This window comes from Saccostrea echinata, unplaced genomic scaffold, assembly GCF_033153115.1.
Source record: "Saccostrea echinata isolate AGI-Se365-2 ecotype Australia unplaced genomic scaffold, CSIRO_AGI_Sech_v1 ptg000056l, whole genome shotgun sequence".
Lineage (NCBI taxonomy): Eukaryota > Metazoa > Mollusca > Bivalvia > Ostreida > Ostreidae > Saccostrea > Saccostrea echinata.
In genome coordinates this window covers 20,390,001-20,405,591 of record NW_026889805.1, presented here as the reverse complement: position 1 = coordinate 20,405,591, position 15,591 = coordinate 20,390,001, and the positions used below count along the sequence as shown (strand labels likewise).

The 15,591-nt window shown below is 34.3% G+C and overlaps 2 protein-coding genes across 3 annotated transcripts in view; both read left to right on the top strand.

Annotated features, from left to right (window-relative positions):
* Positions 1-8,973: 8,973 nt before the first annotated feature.
* LOC133173945 (uncharacterized) lies at positions 8,974-9,961 on the top strand. The gene has a single exon (XM_061309009.1). It carries the CDS (start codon positions 9,026-9,028, stop codon positions 9,959-9,961), a length of 936 nt encoding a protein of 311 aa, XP_061164993.1. The 5' UTR covers positions 8,974-9,025.
* A 2,437-nt stretch (positions 9,962-12,398) lies between these two features.
* The window catches only part of LOC133172955 (progesterone-induced-blocking factor 1-like), a 13,987-nt gene continuing 10,794 nt past the window's right edge, over positions 12,399-15,591 (top strand). For both annotated transcript variants that reach the window (XM_061307815.1, XM_061307816.1), the window contains exons 1-4: positions 12,399-13,021; positions 13,252-13,371; positions 14,278-14,411; positions 14,825-14,933. In XM_061307815.1, the coding sequence (XP_061163799.1) occupies positions 12,461-13,021; positions 13,252-13,371; positions 14,278-14,411; positions 14,825-14,933 (924 nt within the window). In that variant the 5' untranslated portion in view covers positions 12,399-12,460. The remainder of the gene's footprint in view (positions 13,022-13,251; positions 13,372-14,277; positions 14,412-14,824; positions 14,934-15,591) is intronic.

Here is a 15,591-nt window from a genome sequence, read left to right as displayed (position 1 = left end):
AATGATAACCTTAAAATTTGAGTCTATCCCGATCTAAATTAAACTGATCCTATAACAGGAATTATATAAAATTGAAATATTTAACAATTTCAGAAAAATATTGTATGCTGAACTATAATATGATTTACAAAGTAGTTGATCTTATTAAGCAAATTGTTTTCTCCATAGAAACAGTATAATTTTAACAGAAAGAGACATAGCTGCCTCTCCGACGACACGGCCGACTCAAGAATTTAAAAGGAAATCACCTGTTTCTATTTATAGATATACCTTTTCAATTCAAGATCAAACTATGTAATATGGTTTGAGGACGAGTATTATATTTTCATAGTTGCAAGTATGTCAAATGACATTCATTTAATTGGTTCAATACTCTAATTCTGAGACAAAAGCTTTAGAAAATCATTAAAAATAAAACAAGTAGCTATGAATTTACAAACTTTAAAGCTATATATGGCGTATCTGAGCTAAAAAAAATAAAATAAAATAAAAATTGAGTGAAGATAAACGTGATATATGTTTTTTACGTTCAAACAAAAATTTTCACCAATTTTGAACTTGAATAACCTAATGTTTCCATAGTTAAATTGATTTTAAACTGTGTCTGTTAATTAACTCTTTTGCTGCCGTACATATTTCCAGTTCAAATTACGTACAGTGCCGTGACAGTTTTCTATTACGTTGAATCTATGATGTAACATAACTGTGACGTCACAAACAATGTAGGTAACTTAGGTATAAATGGTTTTTCGCCTCTGCAGAAAATCGTTAAAATAGAGACATTATAAAAGAACAAATTCTACAACGACAGGCCTCTCCGAAAAAAAAAAATACATTTACAGAACACACAAAATTTTTGCTCAAATAATATTTTTAGTAGATTAGGTAGAGGGTTATATTTTTTTTAAATAAGAACAATATGTAACGTCAAGTACCCGTGGGTCAAGTATATACTGCATAATATAATGATCGCAACACGAGTAAAGTAAAAAATATACAAATGCAGTGTAATTGAAACACAGTGATTCATAAATAACTACTTATAAGTTTTAGGGATCTACATGTACCAGTGAAAGTACGTGTTCTTAAACATGGAAATTCTATCGGACTTGAAAACGGTTAATTTCGGTTCGTACACCTTATACATATTTTTGAACGTAGATCGACCTTACATATTATCACATGCACCAGGCCCGTAGCAATAGTTTTAAAAGTCAGGGGGGATCTTCACAAAAAATCTGACAGCCCCCCCCCCCCCCCAAAAAAACAACATTGTTCTGAACGCAAAAATCCTATGTCGTATGTTTGGGGGTGGGGGTGGTTCTTACTTTTTTTGGTGCACATTAAAAAAATCATTAAATTCGCCAGTGCTTGACCTTACAGCAAAAAAAGGATGTGGGGCAGCATCGAATAAAGATTTAATATTAAAAAAATTTAACTCAGAAAAAAGTGGGGTCCCCCCCCCCCCCCCGCGCGTTATACGGGTCTGTGCACACTCACACCTTTCCCTGAACCACTTGTATTGTTTTATATTATTATTATTTTATATTTGTTCAAACGTTTATATGTTGATCTTTTCCTGTCACATTTTGTAATCGTGTTATAAATAATAACCTGTAATACACCGAATAAGACGTACGTTACTTCCAATAGTAAGTTTTCTTCGTCCTTACCACCCTTGAACGGCAACTCGGATGCAATCTGTGGATTGTTTGAGTCAATCAAATGAAAAGACTTTGATTTATTGAAACTTATTTTGTCCTTTATTGTGATTTTATTTCAACATTTTTCTACAGTGTTTATGACTTGAATCACAGGCATTTGTTTCTGTAATAATTTTTTGACCCATGGTGTAATAATGTTATTTTTATGCTATGGGTTAAAAATATACAGAAACAAGTGGCAGTGCTTTGAATTTGGTGCAAGATATATAAACACCTTCAAGGTCCTTAAAAAATTAAGAAGCATTTCATTTGCTAAAACTAAATATTCCGTCAACATGTAACTTACAATGTGCGTCTACATGTACATGTAAGTAGAAATTGACCTTAAAAAGTATACAAGTTTTCATATGTTTTTAAAACAGAGTACACGATCATGCCAAACATTTTGCCGATCGGCATCACTTAATGTGCGATCCTACAACTGAAATAACATGGTTGATAAATAACGGACAAGGTTACTATGTATATATAAGTATATTTTGATTTTTCAAAATTACAACGGAGAGGTGAGGAACATTTGACATATCTAATTCATTAGAAATGCCACGCACAGCTGTAAGAAAATGAAGAAATATATTACTACTAGTTTAAGTTACGTTGAGAGGAAATCAAGATATTAGGGGTATTTGCCTGGGGTGGGGGGTGGTACTTGCCTACCCTCTGATTGTAAATACCTACCAGAATTCTTGCATTAATTTAATAATCTGACACGAGAAGCATGCGAAAAAAGTATGACCCAGTTAATACCCCCCCCCCCCCGGCAGTTAAAATCAATAATTCGTGCCTAAAAGAAACCTGTTTCGGTCATTTGAACAAATAGAATGGATGGAATTAATTGGATGGGGACATATAAACATGCAGAGGTTCTATGTCACAGTTGTTTCTTGCAGAAATAAGAGCCGTAATTGCTCAATGGACATAAGCAATCTTCGGCAATTGGCGATGTCATGCACTGACTACATGTATTCCAGAATAGAAGGTTTATCTGTAAAGTTCCTTGTATCTTTGCCGAATTTCTTTGATTATGTGACATGTAATCTGTTGTAAACTGCATTTCTCTGTATAAAATAAACTCTTTGTTATGCTCCTAAGGTTAAAACTTTTTAAAATCGGTCAAATGGCTCTTCAAGGCTTAAATGTTACATTGTTAAACTGTATAGTATATAATGCCGGTTTAAGATAAAAAAAAAAAAAATTACAAAAATTACAATATTATATTGCATTACTAGTATTTTCACGATCAAAACACTAAGTTCTTGTAGGTGATGGTAAATTATTCTCGTGTTTAAGATAAATATTTTTTTTCTACCATTGGAACTTTGATTGCTTGTATAGTTCAGACTAGGATTGAAAATGTTGATAAAATTGCTTAATTTCAAATCAGAATGCATTGTTTACATTTTCTAAAGATCAAGACAAATGATTGATTATTATTGTTTAGCGCCGAGTCGGCAATATTTCAGCCATATTTCGGCGATCAAATTAAGTGTATTTGCCCATTTATGAAGTTTTAGGTTTCTCTGGCGGCCCCAGTGAGCCTACTCTTTTTCGAAAACCAGAGAAACGATCTTTTATGTGCCATGGGGGTTGTTATCCTTGACACGGGGCACCATTTAACGTCCCATCCGATGGACTCAAAAATTTAAAAGTATGTAAACAGTTAAAATATAAATACAAAATTCTTAAGTTATATCATTTTAAATTTTGCAGTAAAAATTAGTTTCATGTAAAAATTCTAAAATTGTATAAACATTTGTATTTGTAAAAAGTTCATGCATCGTTTGCACATTTTTAAAAAGTCTACTTCGAGAAGGAGAAAAATCGGTACATTCCAAAAGAATATGACTGATAGTTAACGGACATTCGCATGATATACATTCTGGTTGCAATTCTCGAGTGAGTAAATATTCATTTGTTATTTTTGAATGACCAATATGTATTCTAGAAATAGTCACTTCGTCTTGACGTTTCAAGCCGAAATCAGATGATTTGTTGACTTTGTTTTCTATAGCATAAAGCTTACTTGCATCACAAAATTCCCAATAAATCAAGACAAATGAAATACCCATTTAAAATTCCTTTTCTTTCAGATAATTTTCCAGTAAAAGAATGGTAAAATGATTTATTATATACCCATCAATTTCCTTGTTTTTGTTACTGTTAATTTTACAGAGTGTGATCCGACTTTCCAGATCACCACACTGTGGTTTTCTGAATCCATATCACCCCTCTCTGAAACTGATGACGTAGTACACAGAAAAATGACGTTTTTATTCTCGCGCATCAAAAAGTTCCTTGACAAAATGGTTTGTTTAATGGATAAAAGTTATGTAATTGATCCAAAAAAGTTTTCCTTTTATTATACTTTGCTAGTTGTAAAGGGGTATATAATAAATTTATCATTATAACAGTAACTTGATCCGAAGAGCCGTATCACGTCTCGTTGACAGGCGCGGATCATCAGATCAAACTCGACGCTTCGCGTCTCGTTTGATCTGATGATCCGCGCCTGTCAACTCGACGTGATACGGCTCCTCGGATCAAGTTACTGTTATAATAATATATATTGATTGTTTTCTTTAACAAGAGGCCAAAATGGCGCGAAACTCCGAATGATGACGGAACGTCATAATCAGTTTTACCTGTGACGTAATGAGTTAACAGTAGGCCCAAAATAGGCCCATGGCACTTAACGTAGTTTTTGAAAATAGGCCCAAAATAGGCCCGCGGCACAAAGAATGTTAAATGCGGAGTCGTTAAATAAATCGGATATTGTATTAAATTTCTAATACCTGTGAAACGTGATTGATTTTAATTGTGTAATTTACAGGAAAGTCCTATCTTTATATAAAGTAATAAAACAAATAGAAAGATCTTTTTAATTTTAGTTAAATACGCCATTTATGACTTTAATAAAATAGTTTAGGACTGTCTTTTCCCGAGATACTTTCAAAGTGTAATTTGTATATTAAAACTTCCTGAAATTATGCACATTATAAAACGTAATAAAGAAAAACGTAGAAAAGATATACAAAGAAAAAAAAAATTAAAAAAGCATAAATGGAAAAATGTGGGGCTCGAGCTCGCAATCACCATATTTACATTCCAGCAATCATACCACTGCGCAAACGAAGTCAATGACGTCGAATGGATAAATTTAAGGCAGATTGCTAAATCTTACGATTATATGAGAAGAAAATTTGAATATATTGTTACGTTCCGATAAGTTTACCTGTGAAATTCGGATTAACTGTTGTTGACAAGTTCCGAATAAACGGACCCTGAACCCGATGTATATAAACTACTGAAATATTTGTCAATGAACGAAAGAATTGAACACTAATTGATTATTTGAACTTAATCAATTTGATTTATGTATTGTAATTACAAAGCAATATATTGTATATGTTCTATATAGGTACAACGTTATTTAGTAATTTTAGTGGTTAAAACCCGCTAACTTACAAATTAGATATTGATTGTGACGTTATTGGTATCTGACGTTTATACGTCATCATAACAACTTTTGTCTATAAAAGACAGCTGTTTTGTGTTTAGAAGTCAGTCTGCAGTAGGTAGCGACTCCGTATACTTCGGGTGTAAACAGTGGTATGTACAAACAGTACCAAGTCTATGTATACGAAATCATTAGTGAAGAGTCATTCAGAGTTGAAACGTCCTGGATTGACCATTGGTTCGTCATCTTTGTATTAACCAAATAACGTTGTACCAGCCAAGTGAATCATTGTGCTTATAACTGAACCATTTGATCGTCTTGATAAATATCATAAACTTTACAACGTGTTATTCATCACGGTTCTAGTGCAGATATTATAGTGAACTAAAATTTGGTCATTTCACCAATTATTTAGTGGACCAAAAATTGGTCGTTATTCCGATTTTATATAAATTTTGTGGACAACCATTTCAACCTTGACCAGTTACCAGAAACCAACAGCGGCCCACGATTAACTGATTAAGTAATAACCTTACACCCTCGGTTTCGTTACAATATATTTTCATCATTTTCAATATGAAGACCACCTTTAACCAAAATTATCTAAATGTAATGAAGTGCAGTCATATCCAAATAAAATTATTCAAAAGTTGTTTTTCTGGTTAAGGGTGGTCTTTGGCAACAGTTTGTAATCTTTAGGTGGATACCTCAATATTTACTATACACCCCATACAAACTGGATAAATTTTATATTTATCATATGAAGGAACTATCAATATTGAAATATCATTATTGTGTGGTTTGGTTTTACGTATGTATAAACTAATATTGTATGACAAAATTTTGGATAAACAATGAATTTAAGAAATCACTAGTAGAGTAGGCGATAATGCCTATCAAATGCGCTATGGCTCTTTGTTGATTTTTAGTCCCCTACCGGTGAAACCGGAGGGGACTATAGGTTTCCTCTGAGTCTGTCCGTCCGTCTGTCCGTCCGTCTGTCTGTCCCTCTGTCTGTCTGTCAGTCTGTCCCACTTGGTTTTCCGCACTTTTTTTCTAAACGCTTGCAGATATTGAGCTGATTTTTGGTATGTGAGTGTATCTTGATGAGTTACAGATCAAGTTTGCATTTCGTTCCCCTTCATTGATTTTTGACGGAATTACGGCCTTTTCAATTTTTAGGGGTTTTCCGCAATTTTCTTCTAAACGCTTTCAGATATTGAGCTGATTTTTGGTAAGTCACTTTACCTTGATTAGTTATAGGTCAAGTTTGCATTTCGTCCCGCTTCATTGATTTTTGACTGATTCATGGCATTTTCAATTCCTAACGGGAACCAGATTACACTTGCCGGTAGGGGACTAGTATTGCTAATGCAATACTCTCAGAATGCTTGTTTATTTTGAATTGATTTTTATGGGGATTGGGATTGATCAAAATTTTAAAAATAGCAATTTTTATTAAATTTTGCAATTTCATTTCAATTTCTTTTGAAAAAGTGATTGCCTAATATTTCTTTTACATATGTACACTGTTTATTGAAGATTTCATGCAAAGATACAACAAAAATTTAAAAAAAATCAACAAGATGCTTTTCATATTCTTGCATTAATTAACAGTCAAGACGATAGGCGTATTACGCGTGTAATCTGCAGAAATCATGTGTACGAATCCTATGCCCTGTTCACACAGAGAGATTAATTCGCATTAAATTAATGCGAAGTAAAATGATGCGAATTAAACTAATGCGAATTAAATTGCGTTCACACGACAGCTAATGCGAAGTAAACTAATGCGAATTATAATTTTATTTCTACAACAAGGCTATTCAGTGAGGCTATTATGACGTCATTAACAAATCACGTCATATTGTGCAGAGCAGATATACTTTGACATAATGTCATAGTGTCTGTACACATTTAGTGATAAACATAATTTTCCTTTGTTTTCCACTCAAAACTAGCATCAGTACCTATATATGACCATCGACATGTGGCCTGTGACTTAATTCTGCCCTTACGCATGCGTCAAAATTTAATTCGAATTAGCTTCGCTCTGCGTTCACACGGAGCTAATGCGAAGTAATTTAATGCGCAGTAAACTAATTCGAATTAAACTAATTCGCATTAAATTCTCCGTGTGAACGCAGATCAAATTTAATTCGCAGTAACTTGCGTTTAATTCGAATTAAACTCTCCGTGTGAACAGGGCACTAATGTCCAGTCAGATTTGTAAGGCTAATTACAGCCAGCTGTACAGACTATACAAAAGCTACACACATACATAGGCAAATGTTACATTACATTGATATACCTTAAAATAAGTGTAGTTCAATGCTAATGTATTAATATATCAGTGAGTGATTTCACTGTCAATAAATAAAATAAAAGTGGCAAATGACTTTATTGTTTCAATATAAATGCTCCATGCAAGAATCGAACCAAAAATTATAGATTTATCTCCGTCTTGGCCAGATTAAACATAACACTGTGCTTTCGTCGAATCACATTAAAACTGGATTTTAAAAACTGCAATAAAGTAACGCATTTACACAAATATCATTTTTTGTTTGCTCACAAATAACATTTTAAAATGGTGGAGAGACGATCCAGAAATAGCAAATTTATAGAAAAACTTGTTGAAAAATGTATCAGATTGTATCAAATGACTCACATTTCGTAGCATACTAGTATTTTAGCAAATTTCAAAACACAGTATCGGAAAAAATATTTCCCTTTCCTACATCAAAGAAACCCAATATATCAAAAAAATGCTTGAATATCATGCGACGTTTTAATGACATTTTCACTTTCCAAGTGTGCCGAATCCAAAGCAAATCCATTTTAATACCAAAAAAATTATACAAAATAATTAAAAGCTTATATTGCTCATAATGAAATCATATTTCAAAAGAGATAATTTACACCTTAATTAAATAATAAAAGATAAGTTTGAGGCTATTTTATTTACACCAACAAGGGGGAGCGAATACAAATAACCTTACCTGCTAACTTATCATGTTCATAGTTTTATTCATTTATTGGACATAAAGACTCTAGCTTGTATCAATATTGGATAACATTCTTCCACTCAGAGAGGAAAATTAACTTTGATTAACATTTCACCAACCCAGGGAAAAGGATTCAAATGTTCATTTTTTTTTTTAAAGTTCAGAGCACAGTTGCTGTAAAACGTGTCTTGTCGGCTCAACTTCACATTAGCCAGGTGTCGATATCCATATAGAGTAAACAAAATCATAAAATGTTCTTCTTAAAAACATGTATTCAAAAAAAATCTTTAATTCTATTGACTCTTTGAGGGATGAAAATACAGTAACTTGAAAAATATAAAGGAAACAATATCGCAGTCTTCTTTTTACGTCCGTCAAGCAGACATAATGTTTAAACAACATTTGATTGATTGAATCGGCCATCATTAAGTCAACTGAAAGAGGTCAAAAGGGTGGACCATCTATATTCCATGGCACATTGGAGCACGGGCATATAAATGGTGAAAAGAAAGCCCGATTTATGCGCCCTCAGATCGGTGCATCCCTCCCTTGAATGGGGAGGATTAAGAGCGATCTCACGCATGTGATGACTAGCTTCCTTTGAGTCGTCTTCTGTGGACCGTAAAAGACGTGTTGGCCATTCACCGCATTGCTTCTATCAATGTGACTATAAAACTGCGAATTCTCATTTGAATTACCGATAGGTAATATTTCCTTACAATCGGAGAATTATGTATAAAAGTGGTTTCTTATTGTAAAGATAACTACCGAGGCTCGGCCATCTTTCTCGCATCTTTCTACAACTTGATTCATACAGCAAACACCCAGATCACAGGATGTTTGGACAAGTACAAAACCCTCAGGTACTCGACATGGGACAATCAAATCAATCAACGAGTTCTTTGCTGAATTTTGTGGATGTCGCATCTTGTAATATTAAAATGGCACTAGATAGACCTTCCAAATCAAAGAGGAAAGTTAATCACCGGAAGTACCTCCAGAAACAGTTGAAGGGTTGCGGAAATGTTCAACAAGAGGATAATTCTCGAAGAGCACCGCCTGGAACTCAACAAATCAGATTCGTTAAAAAGGAAACCACGCAATCTGGACGTCAAATGAAATCCCTTCAAGCTTTATTTGACCCAAGGACTCTACACGCAAAATGTTGCGCCGATCCCTATACCAACACTCGTGGATCTAAAGTACCCTTGCGAAAGCGAGATTTACCGGCATCATTCTTCTTGGAACCATCAACACTTGAAAATAGGGACAACCTGATGGAATCTTTAATGTCAGTTGATGATGAATTACTGAATTCCCTTAATCGTGTTCCGGATCTAGACACACTTTCCTCGGATACATTGGACTCAATTCTCGGTAAAAATGATTTGGATGACTTTTTAAATGTCGGGCAGTGGAGTGATTCTAGTAGGGACAGTTCCGAAAGTAACCCTCGCTCTCCAAATCCAGAATATGGTGTCTGGAATGATATCGTCCATCATCCCGTGTACACTCCAGAACAATGGTCGCCCACTAATTCTGTACAAATGGCGTTCCCTGAGAATGTTGGTCAACATACATATCACCCAACACAGTCACTTTTAGTTGAGGATTCAAAACCAACAGAAAAGTTAAGCATCATAGAATCATATCGGGAACCCTCCAAATTACCTACATTTCCACAGGCCTTCTTGGGAAGAACAGATTGCATGAACCCGAACTCAGGACAGTGGAGCGAAACTTCTATTCAACAATATTACACATACCTGTGACCTTTTTTTTTATATTTGATAATTTTTCATATGTTTCTGTGATTATAATGACTGGTAGTGTTCTTGAAAAATCGACTAATCTACAATATTAATTAAAATTTTTACTTACTTCTCTCTGTATTTTTTGAGTAATTGGTATGATATTTGTTTAGTTTCTTTGAGTGAGTGAGAAGTCTCCCCCCCCCCCCCCCCCATGAGAAAAAGTACTTTTGTGTATATTTATGACGTTAAGTTCGAAATTCACTAGTGAGGTTATACCGAGTCCAGTATTTTTTATAACACCTACAATCAGTGGTAACCTGTCTAGTGAGTTTAGGTTAGAAATGTTATGTAAAAAAAATTAGAGATTTGACCTGGAGATATATTTCACTTTTGGATTATTAAAATTCGGGCACGTTTCATTTTTAAAAGACAACAAGAATAATAGACAAGCAAAGAAAAAAGGAAAGAAAGAAAAAGAAAAAAAAATCTAAAAACAAGCAAGAAAGAAATGGAAAATTTCACAAAACTCCAAAATTAATTCTTTAATGGTGGTTGGTCCTACTACTAGCATTGTGTTCGTCAGAAAATGTTTTCCACTTTGGGTCCACCCTACCCTCATGGGTCATAATTTGAACAAACTTCGCTATTTATAATGAAGCTTTCACATAAGTTCCATCTGTCCGGTGCAATAATGTGGAAGTACACGAAAACCGGGGGGGGGGGGGGGGGGCTGGCCTACAGCGAAGGCTCGTCAAAGAAAAAGCTAGTGTCACATTAAAACGTTTAATGTAACAAAAGTGTCTCCCATACTATAGGCCTATAAAATATGAAATACACCTGTATTAATTCTAATTCGTTAAAACATATATTTTTACTAGTCAAAACTTAATTCCTTGCACATATTTGCTAACCATACTTATTCCATACGTCCACTTACGATATGTCCATTCCTGTATTAAAATCATGTTTTGCATTTTGAAGAAAAGAAACGAAGAAAACTTCTGATACACCCTACCCCATTCTTTTTGTATGTGCATGTATATTTTATAGACATGCAGTTCTCATTTCAGACAGATGAGCTTAATTCTCTAATAAAATTACTAACCAAGACGATCTTATTGACTGCATGTCTTTTGATGACGTACGTGTATTCCTGTACTGTGTATGTGAATCTGTGCTTTTCTGCAGGTGTCCGCTTTATGAAGTGTTCATTTTAAAGGATGCTTCTCTACTTTAAAGCCCCCTTTCTCATCTCCGCAAAATACGAATCGTTGATTCTTGGATTCACTTTCAAGATTAATAGTTTGTAATTGTCAAGAGTAAAATAGATCGGTTGAAAAATGGGCCCTTGGTTAAAATTTATTCAGGAATTAAGATGCATAAACTGACATTAAACACCCAGTTCAGCTATAGTATTTATTTTAAGACCCACCTTTTAAGAGGTGTGCACTAAATTCTCAAATTTAGCTCCGTTCGTTATTAAAAACAAAACAAAAACAAAAACAAAAAAATGCAAGTTAAAATTTACATTTTTATATCTCGTGGGCGTATACATGTAAAATACTGTAGCTGCATGTCCCCTTTGCCCCCCCCCCCCCAAATGGGTGGATGGGTGGATGGATGGGGGGACGAGAAATGCTCTCATTGTACGAAAAGGTTACCAGATAAGCATAAATATCGGATTTGTTTTGTTTTGTGTTTTTAAAAGCACATTTACTACGTGAAAAATTCATAAAATCCAATGAACATGATGGAAGACAGTTGTAATATCTACATGTATTTACATTTAATCAAATCCCAAGCTTTATAATTTTTATCTACTGTAAACATGGCCAGAATAAATAAATAAATAAATAAATAAATAAATAAATAAATAAATAAATAAATAAATAAATAAATAAATAAATAAATAAATAAATAAATAAATAAATATAAAATAAATAAATAAATAATTGGATTTATAATTTGAAAAAATCTACCTTATAACCACAGGTGCTTTTTATATAGCCTTTTATAAAAATTCACACTCGCTGATACTAAAAGAGAACGTTCTCTTTTAGTATCAGAGAGTGTGAATTTTTTTTTTATAAAAGGCCAGTTTTAGGTTAAATTTTGGATTTTTCATTTGTAATACTTTGTGAACATGTCATAGAAAAATATTTTATTTAAAAAAAGTCAAAGAACCCTTGGGGTACGGAACACAGGGGGGGAGGGGTCCTGTCCCCAAATCTGCAGGAAATCTCAGTTAACTATGCCGGAAAGGCCCGAAAAGTTGCGATTTACGAAAACCGGGAAAGGAAATCAAGCATGAGCATGTTTTAATCAGAATCTTTTGCACGTTTCTTTACAATGTGCTCTCAGCGTAGAAAGACCTAAGCGTCCCTTTCACGTAGAAGAAAAATCACCCGGATAAACAACAATAGCGTTTAAACTTGACAGCAAGTAGGCTCTAATTTCCTATTTCTTCTTAGTTGCAATGATATAGCCTAACAGACAGTAGCTCGGAAAGGAAGGAGAATGGCGGCAATTGATTTATCCAAAACATTTGATGAGATGGAATCGGACGAGCTCAGTCTGGAAACGTCAGTTCCGACAGATTTGACTCTATCCCCAGACAGAGAAAATGGACATGCAGAGGATCGCAGGGATCGGAAATCAAAAGTAACAAGACAACTAATAGAAAGGAAACAACTCATGCATGACATGCAACTCTTAAGAATTGAACTGTCTCAAAAAAACTTGACATTAGAAAACATGAAAGCAGAATCTCTCAACAAAGTAGAAGAGCTTGAAGAAAAACTTAATGATGCTTTACACCAGAAACAAATTCTTGCTGCTCGTCTTGAATCCCAATTAGCTATTCAAGAGCAAGAGTCAAAAAGACGTCAAGATTTGATTAAAGGAGAGATGGAAGAGGTTCGCCAAAGGCAGAAACATTTAGAGGCAACAAATGAACGTTTGGAAGAAAAAGCAGGGAACGTCAGGAGAACATTGAGAGACTTAACTCTTACAGAAGATAAATATTATGAACTGAGAGGACAGAGTGAAGAAGATTTATCATTACGAGATTATGTGGCAGTAAGCATTTATAAAGTTACTTATGCTCAGATTGGTATCAAATGATTAAATACTGTATGCATTGCTGTTTTTGCTAAAGCCATTACTTCATTGTTTTCAGGTTGAAAGAACCATTGATACATTCACATGTTTTGATATCTTAATCAGAAAAAAAGGAAAAGAGAACAAGAATTTATAAAATCCTTATTACCAGATAGTGTACGTATTGTTCACTTAGTTTTCGATTTTAGATGAAGTTGTTTGAGGCAGTCCGCCCATTACAAACAGAGATTGATCAGATGAGGTTAAGAAATAAAACTTTGGAGGATCAGAACAAATCATTTTCAAAAGAAGTCCTGGAATTGCAGGAGGTATTTTTGGAATCTTTTGCCATTTTAAGAATTAAAAAGGATTTTTAAAGCAAATGCAAAAAATATATTCAGTGTATTTGTATAATATAGTTGTAACGGAGTTGTGGAAAACTGTCGGTCATGCCGGCAAAAACGGCAAAAAATGCGTATGACCAGTAAAATTGCTATCGATGTCGGTCCGAATGACCGGCCCCCTTTTTTGGTTAATTTTTTTTCCATTTATCATCTGCGCACTTCCCAGCTTAATTACTTATATGCGATTGCATAATACTTTTCTTTACACGAGATCGAGGCTATAGATGAAAGCGAAACCAGCATGGTCTCGTGACCTATTAAATTTAAAACTGGGACAGAATTAGGTAGAAAACATAATAAAGACAAGCTAAATATGAAAAATTTCGACAGAAAGAATTCAAACACAGTTGGGGAAAGCAGTAAATCTAACACTGCCGACTGTCCCGGATTTCGTTTTTTCATCGATCGTGTTGATATCTTTATTATCGATGCACAGAATTTCTTCAATTATTCTAGGTTAATATAATTCCCAAGTGCATAATTGTTTTAAAAAAATTACGTTTACTATGCTGAATTAGCATTGTCACCAGCCCCAAAGTGGTGAAATCTAGTATTGTTATAAACATGATAAATGCCAAAAAAAAAAAAAAAAGAAAACGGAAGAGGACTTGGGGATGGAGACTGAATGTTATATATTATTATTAAGTAAATAGATGTGTAATGAAGTAAATAAATGTTTTGCTTTTTTTTAATTTTGCGACCTACTATTTTGGACCGGCAACCATCACTTCGGACCAGCTTATTTTGTCTTCTTGCCAGTCCAAATGACTGGCTATCTAAAAAAGTTTTCCACAACTCTGTGTAAGTTACTTGAGTTAAGTCCGTTTGTAGAAATTAGATGCAGAGCGTCAGGAACATGGTGAATTGCGGATAAAATACCAGAAGATGGTGATTGATTTCTCAGACACAAAATCACAGGTCAAACATGATAACTTCAAAGTGGAAAATTATGACAGAGTCAAAAGGTGCGTGTAAAAATAAAGAAGTTTGGGAGTAAATAGAATTGAACTTATAACCTACAAGAAAACTATTTGTGCACATTTTTTATGCCCCTGGATCGAAAGATCCCTTGGGTATATTGTTTTTGTCCTGTCTGTCTGTTTGTCTGTCTGTCTGTTGTCAACTTTAACCTAGCCCATAACTATTGCGCTGTCAAGGGTAAGGCTTTAATATTTGACGTGAGTATTCATTATGACAAGACCTTTCCATTGGTACAGAAATTTGATCATGTGACCTCGACTGTGACCTTTGACTTACATTTGAAAAACTTTAACATTGGCCATAACTATTGCACTGTAGTCTACGTCCCACTCCAGAATTGTGTTACCATCGGGGGCATAGTGTTTCACAAACACATCTTGTTTTTATCTTGCTTTAGTGAGAAAGATGGTTTAGAGCAGGATCGATTGGATATTCAGCGACAGTTTTCAGTACTAGAAGGATCTCATCAGACTCTCACCAAGGAGAGAGATGATCTGCACAGTGAGGTATAAACACCGAGTTCAAACAGTCCTATCACTCAGAATTGTCTCAGAAATTTTTCTTGATTTGAATGCTTATACAGACTTGTCGAAATCCGTCGGTCCTGTCGGCAAGGCCGGTAAAAATTTGTCTGGACTGATAACTTTTAAGAAAACGTCGGTCCAAATGACCCTTTGAAAAAATCGAGCGTGACGCAAATTTAAAAAAGGTCGGGATCGGGATCCGCAACTGAAGGTTGCAAACAAAGAGGAGAAGACCGTGTGCGCGGCGTAGTGACGATGGTCAATTTAAAATGTTACAGGAAAGACATAATATATGTTATTTATGTCTCTTATTAAAGACTCTCTATCCTAAGAAAAGAAACTTGTGAGATTGAAGGCTGTTGAAAATAATAAAGGGCATTTTGGTGCTGCTATTTATTTTCCTTTCTCAGCGTCAAAATAAGGTACATGTATCTGGTCTGACAAAACTTCATCCGGTCCGACAGAACATTTGACTTTGTCAGACCAAATGTCTGACAGTGATTTCAAAATTTCGACAAGTCTGTTATACAATATGTACTATCTAAAAGAGTTGTTGTCTAGGGGAGAAAATTCTCAATACAAAAAAATCGAGTGTACTCTGAAATATGAAAGAATCTTCTGCATCAGAATTTATTTTTAC

Bases quoted from the DNA above. Each gene is read 5' to 3' on its own strand.
- LOC133173945 (XM_061309009.1), top strand. From the start codon at position 9,026: ATGTTTGGACAAGTACAAAACCCTCAGGTACTCGACATGGGACAATCA.